Raw genomic sequence first — 15,132 nt, forward strand, 5'->3', positions numbered from 1 at the left:
CTTTTTTCCTCTTTCGTTTCCGAGAAGGGGTCATGATTTATTCAGCGAGCTCATTGTCTCTTGTTATTCAACCCGAACCTCCGGTGGGCGCTGTCAGGTACCCCTTTGTCATTGCCAAAAGACCCCCAGAGACCGAGTCGGGCGAGACGTTTGATCCACAACAAGCGCGCCAATGGTTAGAAGCTTGCCGGCAATCAAGCACAGCTGGAGACCCAGAAAAGGAGTCATTACATGGACATGGGAAATGCTATCATACCTGGACTGCATCTCACGGCGCTGTCGAAGTCATTCTTATCGATGTCCTAGAACAATGCCTGGTCTCGACAACTACAGCACAAAGATACGTCGCTCTCAGCTATGTATGGGGGCGGAGGCCTTTCTTGCGCACAACTGCGGAAAACTTCAAATACCTGAAGAAGAGAAATGGGATCTCTCAAAAGAACCACTTACCACTCCTCTTCGATGATGCAATGGAGTTTGTACGTTCAATCGGCGAAAGGTATCTCTGGATCGATGCGCTATGCGTAGTACAAAACGACACGGAGTCAAAGCACCGCGCTATAGCCTCCATGCACAAGATTTATACCCAAGCGTATTTTACCATTGTAGCTCACTCTGCTACAAGTGCGCATTCGCCTCTGCCCGGATTGCGGAAGGGTACAAGAAGTCCGTTCGTATCCGAACAGGCAATAGGAACGTCTGTCCGAATCACCAAGGTTGAAAGCTCAGAGCCGAGCGAACACGGCCCCAAGGAGACCTACTCATCGCGTGGATGGACATTTCAGGAGCTGCTCCTCTCACCGAGATGCATCATATTTCACAGAGAAAAGGTTTTATTCCGTTGCTGCTCTGGACAATATTCCGAAGTCGACGAGAAAAATGAACCCAGGCCTCCAATTCCTGATGACTTCCAGCTTTTGTGTAAACAGTGCTTGAAATCAACTTCTTGGAACTCTGAGGGCACAGCGATAACCAGCCTCCACTCCGACAATCCCGATTTCCCGGCCATACGCCATATTAGCACGGATTTTACCCTTTGCGCAAGACTAATCAGTAGGTACAGCGAGAGGCACCTTACGTATCAAGCCGACATCCTCAATGCTTTCAGCGCTCTTGAAGCTGCCCTTGCAGATATTATGGGGAAACCTTTCGCATTCGGACTTCCGCTTTCAGAATTCGGATTGGCATTGTTGTGGGTTTCCAAGAAACAGGTGCGGAGAGAAATAGACAGCGAGAAAAGCAACGGGCACGAGCATACTCTCCCCACATGGTCCTGGATTGGTTGCAACTCGCGCATACACTGGTCTTTTCCCATCTTTAGAGGAGGCACATGGATGTTCAAAGAGCTGGTGTTGACTTCACAACTCGTCTTGGACAACACCGAAGACCTGGATATGGTTGCACCGAATGATCTGGATCCGGCATTACCACCTCGCCTGTATACGTCTCTCGGAGTTCTGTCTTTTACGGCCGAAACGGTGCCTATACAAGCTTTCAAATACCGAGCGCACACGATCATGGGCGTTGAGGTCCTCCCTCCCAGCACCGTCGAGGAGGCACAATGGGAACATGGGCTAGATTGCGACCGCTTCGCAGATTGGGGGCCGATCAATCTAGCTGAATGGGATGACGGAGCCGGGAGAGGCATTATCCGGGGCATGACGCTGGACACGGTCAAGAACGGAACCGCGATGGAGATTGTCGCGCTCTCCTCTTTCACCAGTAAAGGAGAGGCGGACATCCTTTATCATTACCATGGACGGAATGCCGATGCGAGCTACAGCCTGCCTATCATCAACTGTCTGGTCATCCAGTGGCATGAAGACGGCATGGCGGAAAGAGTAGGGTTTGCTCAGATTGGGTCCACTGCGTGGGAAGAAGCCAAGCCTGCACGAAAGGCCGTCCTTCTCAGATGAAGATGAATGAATAAGGACCGCTCGGAAAGACACGATCCAGCTTATAGCGGCAAAGGCTGCATAGCTACCAACCGTCCCAAGGCTTTCATGCAGCCAAACAGTAGCGTTGGATCGCTGGACGCCAAGAATCTCGCCATCTCCGCTTTTCGTGGCCCGATGGACGTGTTCATATCTTCTGCGGTTGCCAAACCTGGAATGGGCACAGACGAAATCTAGCGATTTCAAAGTTTAATGGATGACTAGATAGGATTATCTGAAGCCTACCAGAAGATTGCTATTCCGGCCACATTTAGAACTGTATTCCCCGGTGACTTTCGGATCCGGCCGTTTGTTGAGAAGGTTTATACATCTTTGCTTTGGCCTGAGTGAACTGACGCACTTCTATTTACGTACTTGGAATCATGTCTCTGGGGCTGGCATAAGCCCTTTCTGTTACGCTGAGCAACGCCGGCCCAGGCTGCCGGGCAAAAGCTTCTCTAAAAAGCTTCCACCAATCGATCTTCACCCAAAGAACGCGCCCTACAAAGCAACACCAACAAGCACCAAACTCACAACCGCACTTTCACACACCCCCGCATCAACACCAACACCAACGCCAAAACACCTTGCCACCGCAACCACAACCAACACCCCACCACCCACATTGAGCAGACAACATAACACAGTCTCGTCTCAATACTCGCTAGGGAAACATGCTATTCTCGAGAAACATACTTTCTAGCATATCAGCAACGCACTCCGAGCTCGCCGCAAGAGATGCCGCGCAAAACAGCCCACACAAACCAGAGGCGTTCCCTCATTGTCAAAGCACAGGAGGCCAAAATCCATGCCATATCCCGCTCCACACCTTCAGACACTGCACCACGTATCGTTACCAGCGCGGAGACCGAGTGTGGCTTTACCGCGAAGCCAACGGGTCCGTTTGCTTGGTCCTAGCTTTACGTGTCAGCCTAATAGGGCTTATTCTCTTCGTTCGACATCCTTGCGTTGGGCTTACGGCTTTGGTGTGGTATTTTCTGGCTGGGTGAGGGAATGAAGAGGCCCTTCCACAAGAGAGTATCCATCATTGCCTTATGCATACTACTTATTTGTTTCTTGCATGCTTTGCTATATTGCGACCACAATTGCCATGGGAATTCGTAATGCCTCTTTCATTGCAAACATCTACACAACATCGGCAGCGCCTCCTCAGAACACGCAACCAAGCGCGAGATACAAACGACAAAAAGCTCTTCACCCCTGCGACTATCTCGACCTACCCGATGACTTGGCGCACCTCCGCTTTTCTCAGAGCATCAGCTTTCCCTGACTCTCACCGTCTTCAGCCGGCGTTCCTTTCATCAAACCCTCCATCCACTTCTTTTATCGAAAACACCCGCTCAGTAACACCTCATAGCAATGACTGTTGTGGACTAAAGACATTGTGCTGGGTTGAGCGCTCAGCATCTTGTGCTATTACGAGACAGAGGCATCTACTCACCTCCTCCATGCCGCTCACGTCCTCGATGGTTCTCCGCATCGTATCCGTCAGCTCCAGCGCGGAGTGCCATTTCTTCACGGCCTCGCACGCCCGGCCGGAGGGAAGTCGAGAATAGGCAACGCTGTGCAGTAAATACCCCATGAGCCTAACGGAGAAGTTCGCTGCTTGCGCGTCGCTGTTGTTCTTCTTCTCGCGAGGCATGTGCATTTCTTACAAGAGGGTTGCACCTTAACTAAATCTTTGCCCTCATTGCAACAAGGATAATCCTTGTTATGCCAGCGAGGTGCCGCCGCATTCATTTTATCTCTAGGCAGCAGCTTTCATCTCCTTCTCTAAAAACAACTCATCAAATTCGAAATCCGTACGAAACTACACAAACAAGCTACTACTAAGGATGCCTCCTCCTGTCCTTAATCTACCCAAGGATGTTTTCTTATGCATCCTTGAGAACCTCGACTTCCCGGCCATATTCTTCCTAAAGATGACCTGCAAGCCATTTTACCACTTCTTCATCCCAATTACGCCGCCCTTCACGGACAACATGCTTCGCGAAGCCGAGGCGCATCCAGTATTCAAGCAGCGAAACTTGCACGCCTGCTTCGACTGCCACCGCCTCCGCCCCGCCTCCGCTTTCGGCGACAAAATGTTGCTGCCCAAAGAGCAAAAAGGAGTATTACCTCCGCAATTCTGCTGGGATTGCGGCCTCGACCCTCCGCCTGGCGCTTTGGTTAAGAATCTCATTCTGACGGTTTTTTGCATTAATTGCGGAGAACCGAAGTCCAGAATGCATCTGGAGGATGGGTCGCCGACGATGTTTTGTAAAGAGTGCTTTTATGCGGTGTTGCCGCGGTGTGAAGAGCAAGGGATAAGCCCGCAGGTCCGGAGGGCAATGATAGAGACTCGGTATGGTGCTGAGTGAGCTGTTGGGCGGTCGAAGAAACCTTTGTGCGATCGGGCTGCAAGAATTTGACAGATTAAGAGCTCCGCTCAGGACGAGACGAGGCTCTTTGTCCATTTGAGCTGGCTTTTAGTCTTTCTTGGGATGACAGCTTACCATAATCCTCAACGGTTTTACCTCCAGTGTAAACAAGATTCGGGTCTCCATCCACGGACATTAACTTTTCTGGATCTATACCCAGCATGGATGGTTAATACTCTTCACGCCTATAGTCCTTGGAAAGATGTAAGTCAATATAAGTGATTTCAAAGCTTATCATGAGTAATAACCTCGCGGCCGGATCAACAGCTTCAAGGACGGGTAGAGATCGTTTAATTTTAAGCTGATTGACAGCTGTTTGTTGTCTCGAACAGTTTCTGGGATGGTGTCTTGGGGCAACTTCCATGTTTCCTCTCTCTCTACAACGCTATCACTATAGGTGTTCGAGTAAGTTTAGTATTGTCTTGTGTTTCTTCAGTCTAGTAAATCCCTGTTTCACAAGCGGTTTCAGTATTAACGTCTTGTACTCCTATCTGCTCCACTGAATTCATTTGAAACAAAAACGGCATTTTTTCCACTTCGTCTTCCACTACTTCAAGCATACGAAACTCGGAAAATAGATATTTGAAAAGTATAGCTAATATTAAGAAGTATAGACAGGGCAGAGTGTAAAGCCGCCTATTTCGATAGGTAGCTAGTTGTGCTGGCGGGCTGCAGTAGCCGCGGCCGGGGCAGGACGTGGCATTTAGCGTGTTGGCTGCCCTCGGCGGCCTAGCCTGCCGGCCTAGCTATCGAAGCGGCTATACAATAGTAATCTGTAGTGTTGAAGAGTTGTAGAAGGCTGAGAACGTACTGTTGACGGCGAATAATAAATAGCTCTAGGGCTTTACTGACATTAAATTCACCTCTCTCACTCCCTTCTCGGTAATATTGTGCTAAGATTTAGTGATATTAACTACTATGCGTGGCTAGGCTGTCCGTCTGGCCCGGGCCGTCGCGCCGGCCAGGCGGTTTTACTTTCTGAGCCAGGGTCATGTTGGTGGAGAGCGAAGGCAAAACGCGGAAGGGTCATTAGGCACCTACTTTCGCCACCTCGGGCTGTGCATAGAGAGCAAACGGTCTAGACCGCGATAATAACACTTTTCTCTGCACGCGCGCGATTTCCGGTGAACAACCAGCTGGTCTCAAACCCATGTTCACGCAGCCTTGTGGAGGCGCAAGCTTTATGCGGTCATCAAAGCCACAACTAGGCTCCCGTCCGTATCCAATTATTCTCGGAACATGCGACATAAATGTCATCAAAGGCAACTAAAAACCAGGCAAACAGTCGAAATTAGAGGTCCTGTCAATATTCGGGATCTTATCACTCCCCGCCTTTTACACTCGTTCGGTTCCCAGTATCTGTCATCGTTTGCTTACAAGCCCTTTCTACCAGCTTGTTAATATCTCCTACCAGTGAAACATTACTACGTCCCTCATCTTTCTACTTTCTTGCTCTTTATATCAAACAAACTCGGCAATACCTATTAAGTACTCTTTTCAGTAATCAAAATCCGCTCGATGGCCATGAAGATAGAAACACTTTAGAGGTAAAGGTAGGGGTGTGTGCGACAACACACGGCCTTATATTTTAAAGGGATATTTGGGATTATAACAGTGCCTTAAGCCGCCGACAGGAGGGTAAGAATGTTAATTTTAAACCTATGCATGTGTGTAATAATGTAATGTGGTAGGTAGCCCAATAGGTAGACATATTACATTGAGCCTTGGCCCTGCTCCGAGTTCTAATTTTTTTTTTTTGTCTGTACAATTGTGAATCGGGTTATCGATCTTTTTGCGATCTGGAATGTTAACATTGACAAGAAATGTGCAGAAAATTTATATGATATAATTGCGGTTCAGGATGGCAACTGAAAAGGTTAAAGACTTACGCAAGCCTAGACCGGAATTCACAACCCAGAAGGCAAAGATGTTGCGTGAAATAGGCATCACCTACGAATCAGACGTCTAATCGGGCCAATCAGACGTCTAATTAGCCCGATTAGGCACGCACGAAATCACCCGTGTCTAATTGGGCCAATCAGACGTCTGATTTAGTGTTGTGGCGTGATACGCGTGTCCCTACTGACTCGACCCCCTGAAGCGATCCTTGTAGCCGCTATATAAAGGCATTAACACCGACCCGCGCCTGCAGCGGTGCGGAGGCCCGCCTATTTATCTATTAATATGAGGCCTGGTTCAACTGTGAAAAAGCAAAAGACTGAACACGCGTTCATGCATCGTAGGAGGCCGTTTTTCGCCTATAAATTAGGCCTGAGAATGCTTTAGCAGGTTAGTGAGCTTCAACGCCTTCTTCGATTTACCAAGCACTAATTAAGCACCTATTAATCTTAATTAAAACATGTCTTCTTCGTCCTCCGCCTACCTCGCGCGCCCTACTGAGCGCCCTACTGCTGCTGAGCGCCCTGCTGCTGAACGTCCTCCTGCTGCTGATGACGTTATCCCTCTACCCCTGCGTCCCTTTAGTCCTTAACGAGTAGTCGCTGCCTTTAGTGAGGCTGCTAGGACGTCCTTTAACGCCTATATCGAATTAGCCCCTGATCGCTATTACTTTAATAACGCTAAATACTATGAATACTCCTTATGGTTCCTTAGGAGGCGTCTACTACCTAGTGAGGAGCTGAGACGTCGTAATATCTTCGGTAGATACGTGTACTATTAACAAGATGGTAAAATAGGCCTCTACCGACGAGCTGTTGGCGAATAGGGGGAGCGTAAGGTGTTGAGAACGTACGAAGTATTCGAAGCGATTTGTAACTATTATCTTAATAACGGCTATTTAGCAACGACGATAACTACGAAGGATCTATAATAGTACTACTATAGAGTTATATTAGATAACGTTAAATTACTAATTCGTCTTTACCGTATTTGTGCTACTATAAGGTAACCTCCGCCCGTACCTAGGGTACTATACTTAATTATCTTACGAGAGGTGTTTGAGCGAGTATAGATAGACCTAATCGACTATAGGAACCACCTAGATCCCGTAACCTAGGATAAATACGTACTATATATTAGGGACTACTACTCTAAGTACTGTATGTTAATACCCCTGAAGGATAAAATAGCTCGAGTAGTTGCTGTAGGAGCTCTCTGCTAGATATAGGCCTTCGGCGTCCCTTAGCTTGTATAAATAGATAATAGTACCGAATTTCGTAGTATTGTTTAGTAGCTATTCGATAAATACGGTATTGATATGAGAACCGGTATGCCCCGGTACCTATAGAGCTAAGGAGGTATTAAAAGTGCGAATAGAGATGTAAAAGAGAAGCTCGAGAGGGTACGTATTGCCTATAGCTACCCTAGGTTCGCTTACGCCTGCGTAGACGTTATACTATAGTAGAACTGCTACTAGCGGTAGGTAATAGGGGTATTACCGTATAAAGTTATGTTCGGTAAGGAGATGTGGGTGGGAATAGGGTTACGTGGTATTGTGCCTCTAGAGCTACGCGTAGATGCTCCTCCGCGGGAGATACTTATATTAGACGACTATGTGGTGTATAAGGAGCTAGTGAACGAGGACCTAGTGAATGAGGAGCGAGAGAGCGCTAGCGGGTGAGGGAGTGCTAGTAGGCGAGCGAACGAGGCGGGAGAAGGTTTGTAAACGAGTACTAGCCCGCGTGTAAACGAGCGGGCGAACGAGCGACTAGTAGAGCGCGCTACGGGAGCTACGGAGGTTATAGTAGGTCCGATAGGAGACTTATCGGGTACCTATAGTTCTAATTTACCGCTAAGACCCCGCTAAATACCGCCTACCGAAGAAGACCTATACCTCTCTTTATCTTCGTCGGACCTGCCGCTACCTTCGACGCTTATACGGTCTCGCGTACGAACTACTCCTATTAAAATAATCGATCTAACGTATAATACCCCGCCGCGGGCCGCTCTGTGTACCTTATAATAGCCTTCTCCGTAGTCTCTACTGCCTCCGCGTCCCTTATAGAGTCCTTATGCTTTACTGATTCGGTGGCTACTGCCGCTTACTCCCCGCGCTGCTCGTCTCTCTCCTCTACTAGTAGAATAGGAGCTACTGCGGCGTCCTAATACCCTAGAGTCGATTTGAAGGGGTATAGAGCGCCTCTCCTAGGCGTAGAGAGAGGCGTTTGCTACTAAGTAGATAAAGGAGGAGCGACTATAGGAGGCTATAGAGCGCGCTCTATAGTTATAGGCGGAGTAGGCGGAGAAGGCCTAGTAGGCGCTATAGGCGCTACGGGCGCTATAAGTAGAGCGAATAGAGCGGGTTAAACGTATGGAGTAACCCTCTAAGTAACCCCCTAAGTAGTACTCCGCGGAGTACCCCGCGGAGTACCCTCCGTACGCTAAATACGCGGCTAGTAAGTCTCTGCTCGCTTAATACGCGGCTAGTAAGCCTCTATACGCTTAATACTAGGCTAGTAAGCCTCCTATGGGTGTATTACGCGGCTAGGACCGCTCCGATATTAATAAGAACGTCCGCCGAAATAGCGATTATGCCCGCGTACGATAGGCGAAGTAGTTTAATAGTACTCTCCCTCTACCGCGTATATTCGATATTGGAGATGTTATAGTAGTAAAGGTGCCTTATAAAGATCGCTAGGGCTCTGTGAGGTCGCTAATAGGTATAATCTATAAGCTAGTAGGCGGTATGTACCGTGTAAAAACACCCTTCGGTATTATCTCGCGTTGTTTTGCGCCTTATATACTGTACTAGTTAGATTAGAGCTAGTGCCCGGATTACCTTGATACCCCTAAGGTAAATAGTACTATTATACTACGTAGTGTAATCCGTAGCACGGGTATATCTATAGGCGCTATTACTACTCGCTGTGCGTGCCGAGGAGCGTATACTAATAATAAGTGCTCCTGCTATAGGGTGGGTATAGTATGTAGTAGTAGTTGCTATAGGGGTACGCCGTGTTCGAATTAACCGGAGGTGCTATAATAGGGTAAGTCCTTAATAATAGTAGTACGCGGAGTAGTAGGTAGTAGGCGTAGCGGGCGTAGTAGGCGTGGCGGGCGTGGTGGGCGTGGTGGAGGGTCCTCTACTACTATAGAGGTACCTGCTACTATAGAGGTACCTGCTACTATAGAGGTACCTGCTACTGTAGAGGGACGCGGCGGACGCCGAGGACGCGGTAGGCGCGTAAGACGAGGTAGTGGGATGGCCTAGGACGGTGGTACTACGCGTTCGGGGCGGATAAGTAGGCTAATAGCGATCGCGCGCGGAGACGATTAAGATACCTTAGCGGACTTGTATGAGGTTCGTGATAGTTAGTAGTCTTTACTTTCTCTAATATTCTCCGAAAAAATTGGTGTAAAATAGCGGGGAATAGCGGAGAACGAAGAATTGAACTGACTCGCCGAACCTCGCGGAGGTACTTACGTGGTACTGCTAAATCTGATATAATCCGGGTACACGGATTATACAACACTAAATCAGACGTCTAATTGGCCTAATTAGACACGGGTGATTTCGTGCGTGCCTAATCGGGCTAATTAGACGTCTGATTAGCCCGATTAGACGTCTGATTCGTAGGTGATGCCTATTTCACGTAATACTACCTCGGCTAAATCTATTAAATGGAATACTAGTGTGGAGGCGCAGCCTTTACATACCCTGAACAGCAGCAAGCGCAGCGAACAGGGACGGTAGATCTGGTAGTAGCAGTAGGATAACTACCCAAGAGGCTTAGCAGCTCTGATAGCTGGCCTAGAGACGTAGGGCCGCGAAGAACGGTTCCTTCAGGGTGATAAAAATGAATTCGTAGAGACAGAAAGCCAACTAAAGATAAAAGTAGTGAATGAAAGATGGTTATTGATTCTTATCTGCCTACTGCTAGCTCGAAGTTATGCTATGAACGACCTACTAGCAAAGAACACATGAAAAACCAAAGAGCAGTCAGCTCTGCCACACTAGTACCATACACGCTAAGAAAGGAAGGCTTGATTCTTGGAGGCAAGGCAGAGACCAAATAGCTGCATATGCAGACAACTTAAGAAAAAAAATCCAGCACATATCGCTAAAATTAGAATCGTCCACATTTTCCCACCTCAGTCCTCAGCTCGGGTTGACCTAAAGTAACTCCCTGTGCGACACAGAGAGTTATTTAAACACGACTATTTGCTTTTACCATCTAATCCAAATCGACTCGACGGCACTTGTTATATGTCCATTTTTTCGACTTTCCAAGCCCACATCCCAAGTTAAATTTCATACAAATTTGATTATTGTCATGTCGGAAATAACATTATCTGTCCCGCATGAGACTGGCACCCAGAACCACCCAGCAGTACCGGAAAATCAAGGTATTGTTAGCCCTGTTCCAAGTGATATCTGCTGCAGACTTTGGATGCCTTTCTTCCTACGACAAAAAGTGCTTTACACATTCGTCCTGGTCTACTTTACTCTCATTGTAATAATGGGGGGTTTGTTCTGGTACTCCACAACACATCAAGGACTTCTTACAGCGGACCCTGACCGTTTCATATTTTGGCAATATGCCCCTACCGCAGGTAATTAATCCTCGGGAAACCGGTACATCTATTACTACGAGTGCGACTAATAAAACTTAGTATTTACAATCATCGCAGCATTCTGGGGCCAAGTTGAGTACAGAACAAAGCAGCTCGCACCGTGGAAAATAATGGCTTCACCCCAAAAAGCTCAGCATAGCATCTTACTGGACTTTATTTCCCCTCTCAGCATCGTCACGTTCTACAAAGCAGCAAAGACCCCCGGATGTAGAGCTGTTGCACTCGCCACCGCAGTTGGATTATTGATTAAGCTAGTTACCGTACTCACTACCGGACTTTTTGTCCTACAATATACAGCTATACAGGTACCGACGGAGATGACCACGCTGACAAATTTTGGTGGACCCAACACGACACTTTTCGACCACAAAATGGTTGATCGGCGGGCTGCCATTAGAGTCTATGGTATCGGCAACTATAGCTTACCACAGCCTTCTGGAACATACGAACAATACACATACCAGATGTTCAACAATACTAAAGGTAAATATTTGTAACAAAAAGACTGGTTTCGCAGCTTACAAGTTCAAGGCTCCCAGGCGATAGCCAACATAACAGCAGACATCAGTGTCTTTTCTGCTAGGGCAGAGTGTGAGCCTCTTACGGTGCGGCAGATCGACAGTGCAACACATTGGGTTGATTCCCACAAACTCCACGAAAATGGCACCGCAACACACGAACTTTTCGCCGACCAATACTTCGTGAAGCTTTACTTTACTTTAAGCTCGAAGACTTGCAGTGTCATAAAGCATGGAAACTTATGGAATACCCAGAAGCGCCACAATAAGTTTGGAACGGATAATAACGAAGATTTCGAAGCCTTCAACGAAATGATATGTGACGATGAAGACCCGCGCTTCCTGGTATTGTCGACTAGAACCAACGTCACATATACGAAAACTGCTCTTCCAAAGCATCTAGCGAGCCTCACCGGAGTCGCCTGCAAACCTAGCTATGCCATATTCTCTGGGACAGTTACACTTAACGGGAACAGCTCTATCAACTCAACTCCGAGAATATATATCCCTCCTGATGCAGAACCGTCAAGTTTACCAGGGGTTTCAGCATCGGAATTGTTCAAAGCCGTCGCGGCATCCCACGAATCTCAGTCAAATCCGAACGAAGTTTTGGACCTACTCGAATATTTTGCAGCAATTGCATCCGGTCTAAGCCAAGAAGACATTCTCTCTGATATAAAACTTTTTGCAAAAATAACTCAGGAGTTTTTTTCCAGGGTATCCGCACAGCTGGCAAATATATATTTCACCATCCCATCATCTACAAAGTTTTCTGGCTCATCTATAGAGATGCAAAACCGCCTTGTTATCCGTCTAGAAGGATTTCTTCCAGTCGAAGCTCTGTTGGCATTCATGGGTGTCTTGACAGCCTTTATAATACGCCTTCGTCCAAACACTGTGGTGTCTTGCGATCCTGGGCCAGTTATAGGCATAGCCTCGATCCTGGCACGGTCCAATAGGCTACTTAAAACACTGGAAGGGACTGGAAATGCATCTTTACAATCTATCGAAAACAGAGTTTATGGCAAACGGTACAGCGTTTTCTCCAATGGGAAATTTGGTATCTCGGAAACACCGACATCTGTCTGGAGCATCCGGCCTCGAACTATGACCGAAGATGTGTGGTTCTCGCCAATTGCACTCTCTCTCCCGTTTAAAGTCACTCTCGTTACTGTTCCAATAGCTATCTGTATAGCACTGGAAGTTATACTTCAAAAGTCGCGAGCGCAGAACGGCTTCACGGATATCGCCCACGACGAGTATATTCACTATTCATTCACAATTATTCCAACGATGACGTTAGTCGCCGTCGGGATGTTTTTTACCGCCCTTGATTTTTCGATCAAAGTTTTTCAGCCATATTATCTGCTACGCCGAAGAGCTACTTCAATTATCCCAATCAGCTATACCTCTATGGGAAAACTTAGCATCTATTGCCTCTGGGATGCCTTGCAACAGCGGCAAGTCGCTCTATCATGCGTTTCGTTATGCATGATACTAGCGCCTTTTCTTACAATCGCCGCTAGCGGGATGTTCTTTACTGCGGCTGTTACTCAGAGACACAACATACAACTCTCAGAACTAAGCCTTGTATCTGAAGAAACATGGTACAGTAATGCTAGTGCCATAGCTAGTGCTATAGCAGGAACCCAGCGAGGATATGTGATTGCAGACCTGGTTTTGTTAGACAACTTAAGCACGCCACTACTTACACATGAGAACCTCGTGTTCCCCTTGGTGGATTTTACCGTTAGTTCGGATAAAGAATTCAGCGGCCGGCTCAGCACAGCAGAGAAAAATGCACAGATTCCTGCATACAGAGCTCGCTCGAATTGCACTTTACTCCCGCACGAAATGATCACAAATATGACTTATTTTTCAGATCAAAAACCACCTTTTCAACAATACTATACACGCTTCGACGCGCATGCCTCAAAAGGATGCGGCTGGGCAACCAACGAGACTGTTGATCTTAATACACGAATTATGAACAACTCTTACTTCGGTGGTTGGAGGACTAGAACGGACGGGCGCGTCGATTGGCCCTGGTGCCCAAATGCATGGGCTGTTTTCGGCTATGTTGGACAAAAGCACGTCGAGGATATCACGGTCGCATATTGCAAGCCTTTCATGGAAAAAGTCCTGACAAATGTTACATTTCTCGCCAAGGACTTTTCCTTGGTTCTGAGCAAGCCTCCTATACCCGATGAAGCCACGGCAACATTTGTTCAAAATATCTCCATCGGCGCCATTAAGAGTGGATACATAGGCGAGAACAATACACCTTCTTCAGTTCTAGAAGGTCTCTTTAGCATTATGTTATATGGGAAAAATGGCACACGTCCTGAAGAATTGGTCGGACCGACAGGCCACGAAAAACTTATTACTGCCATCGAGCGCTCATACGGTCAAGTTTTAGCTCAGGTTTTCAACACTAATCGCAACCCTCCACTACCCGCTACAGCACCAATGAAGGCTGTTTTAGAGGTGCCTTACGGCTTGAGACTCAAACAAAGCGAGATTTCCACGCGAATTCTCCAAGGCCTGCTCGGAGCCATGACTATATGTGCTGCGATCACGTTCGCCACTATGGATACTCGCCGAGTGCTACCCAAGGATCCATGCAGCATTGCAGCAGTGGCGAGCTTGTTTGCCGGCGCTGACATGATGGGAAAGGACGTTATACCGGAAGGAACGGAGCAGTTGACTGTCAAAGAGATCAAAGAGAAGGGCATCTTCGATGGCTATCTATTTAGTATGGGATGGTGGAGCAGTGGAAGGTTTGGGATTGACATTGGAAAAGCGGATAAGGAGAAACCAGAATGATGTAGTGTCAGCCAGGATCACTCCGATAACTCTCGTTTATCAGCCTCATTATTTAGTTGTTACACAACAGCCTTACCCCTGCACCACTCATTTACCACTACTAAAGAGAAAACGTGTTCTTTTAGATAGCAGCATATATACCTCCATAGGTAACAGTAATCTAGAAGGACAAGCGGCGTCCAATTCCTCGCGTACAGCTTCACATATAGCGTTCACTGTTTTGTTTTTTTTATTTAGAAATTGGACTACCTAGAGATAAGCGAACAGGCGTTATAGGTTATAGATAGTAACAAACAAGTCTTTAAAGTAAACTGCTACAGCTGCAGTTAACTTAATGTGCATGGATTGTTTGAACTTGCAATAATACCTATACAAGTTATTTAGGAGCCACGGAAGATCAGACTATGTTCATTTTAAGAGTAACCCATACAGCGCATATAAATCATCACGAGTTTTAAGACAAACCTGCCATGTTAAATTGTACGGGAAAATGCCATATCAGAGACCAGACTAAACTCCGCAAGCCCTACATCATAAATTTATAACGTGGCTTAGTGTTTAATAAATGCTTAGTCGGCTTCATTTTGCCGTGTAACTTACAGCAATAAAGCAAAGTCAATAGAAGCTTAAGACTTTAAGAGATTCATTAGAATGATTCCTGTTTTATAAATACGGCCGCACGGTTGTGAGCCACATGTCAATGATTAGAGACCCCAAGAAGCGTACAATGTATTATCATGTGTTGAACAGTGCGAGAAAGCTGGACACTGCTCTCGCATTGAATTGAGTGAAACTGTCTGCTTAAATACACGACTTCCCTTGGTAGAAAGGTGACTATCGTTCCACTAATAGGAGAGAATGGTGTGATGTTGAAAAAGT

At 47.0% G+C, this 15,132-nt stretch overlaps 4 protein-coding genes across 4 annotated transcripts; all 4 read left to right on the top strand.

The window, feature by feature from the left end:
• Positions 1–290: 290 nt before the first annotated feature.
• On the top strand, positions 291–845 carry K452DRAFT_201497 (uncharacterized protein; the record flags this gene model as incomplete). The annotated part of the gene is made up of 1 exon (XM_033536042.1): positions 291–845. A coding segment is annotated over one exon (555 nt), but the record flags the coding sequence as incomplete, so codon positions are not given.
• A 489-nt stretch (positions 846–1,334) lies between these two features.
• K452DRAFT_299172 (uncharacterized protein) lies at positions 1,335–1,916 on the top strand (the record flags this gene model as incomplete). The annotated part of the gene is made up of 1 exon (XM_033542198.1): positions 1,335–1,916. One exon carries the CDS (start codon positions 1,335–1,337, stop codon positions 1,914–1,916), a length of 582 nt encoding a protein of 193 aa, XP_033396847.1.
• Positions 1,917–3,651: 1,735 nt separating this feature from the next.
• On the top strand, positions 3,652–4,741 carry K452DRAFT_45822 (uncharacterized protein). The gene is made up of 2 exons (XM_033546695.1): positions 3,652–4,579; positions 4,643–4,741. The coding sequence occupies exon 1, from the start codon at positions 3,791–3,793 to the stop codon at positions 4,313–4,315; it is 525 nt and encodes a 174-aa protein (XP_033396848.1). The 5' UTR covers positions 3,652–3,790; the 3' UTR covers positions 4,316–4,579; positions 4,643–4,741.
• Positions 4,742–10,608: 5,867 nt separating this feature from the next.
• K452DRAFT_309563 (uncharacterized protein) lies at positions 10,609–14,253 on the top strand (the record flags this gene model as incomplete). Its single annotated transcript, XM_033543258.1, has 3 exons — positions 10,609–10,888; positions 10,949–11,392; positions 11,414–14,253. 3 exons carry the CDS (start codon positions 10,609–10,611, stop codon positions 14,251–14,253), a joined length of 3,564 nt encoding a protein of 1,187 aa, XP_033396849.1.
• Between the last annotated feature and the right edge of the window lie 879 nt (positions 14,254–15,132).

Source organism: Aplosporella prunicola (genome assembly GCF_010093885.1).
Source record: "Aplosporella prunicola CBS 121167 unplaced genomic scaffold K452scaffold_15, whole genome shotgun sequence".
Lineage (NCBI taxonomy): Eukaryota > Fungi > Ascomycota > Dothideomycetes > Botryosphaeriales > Aplosporellaceae > Aplosporella > Aplosporella prunicola.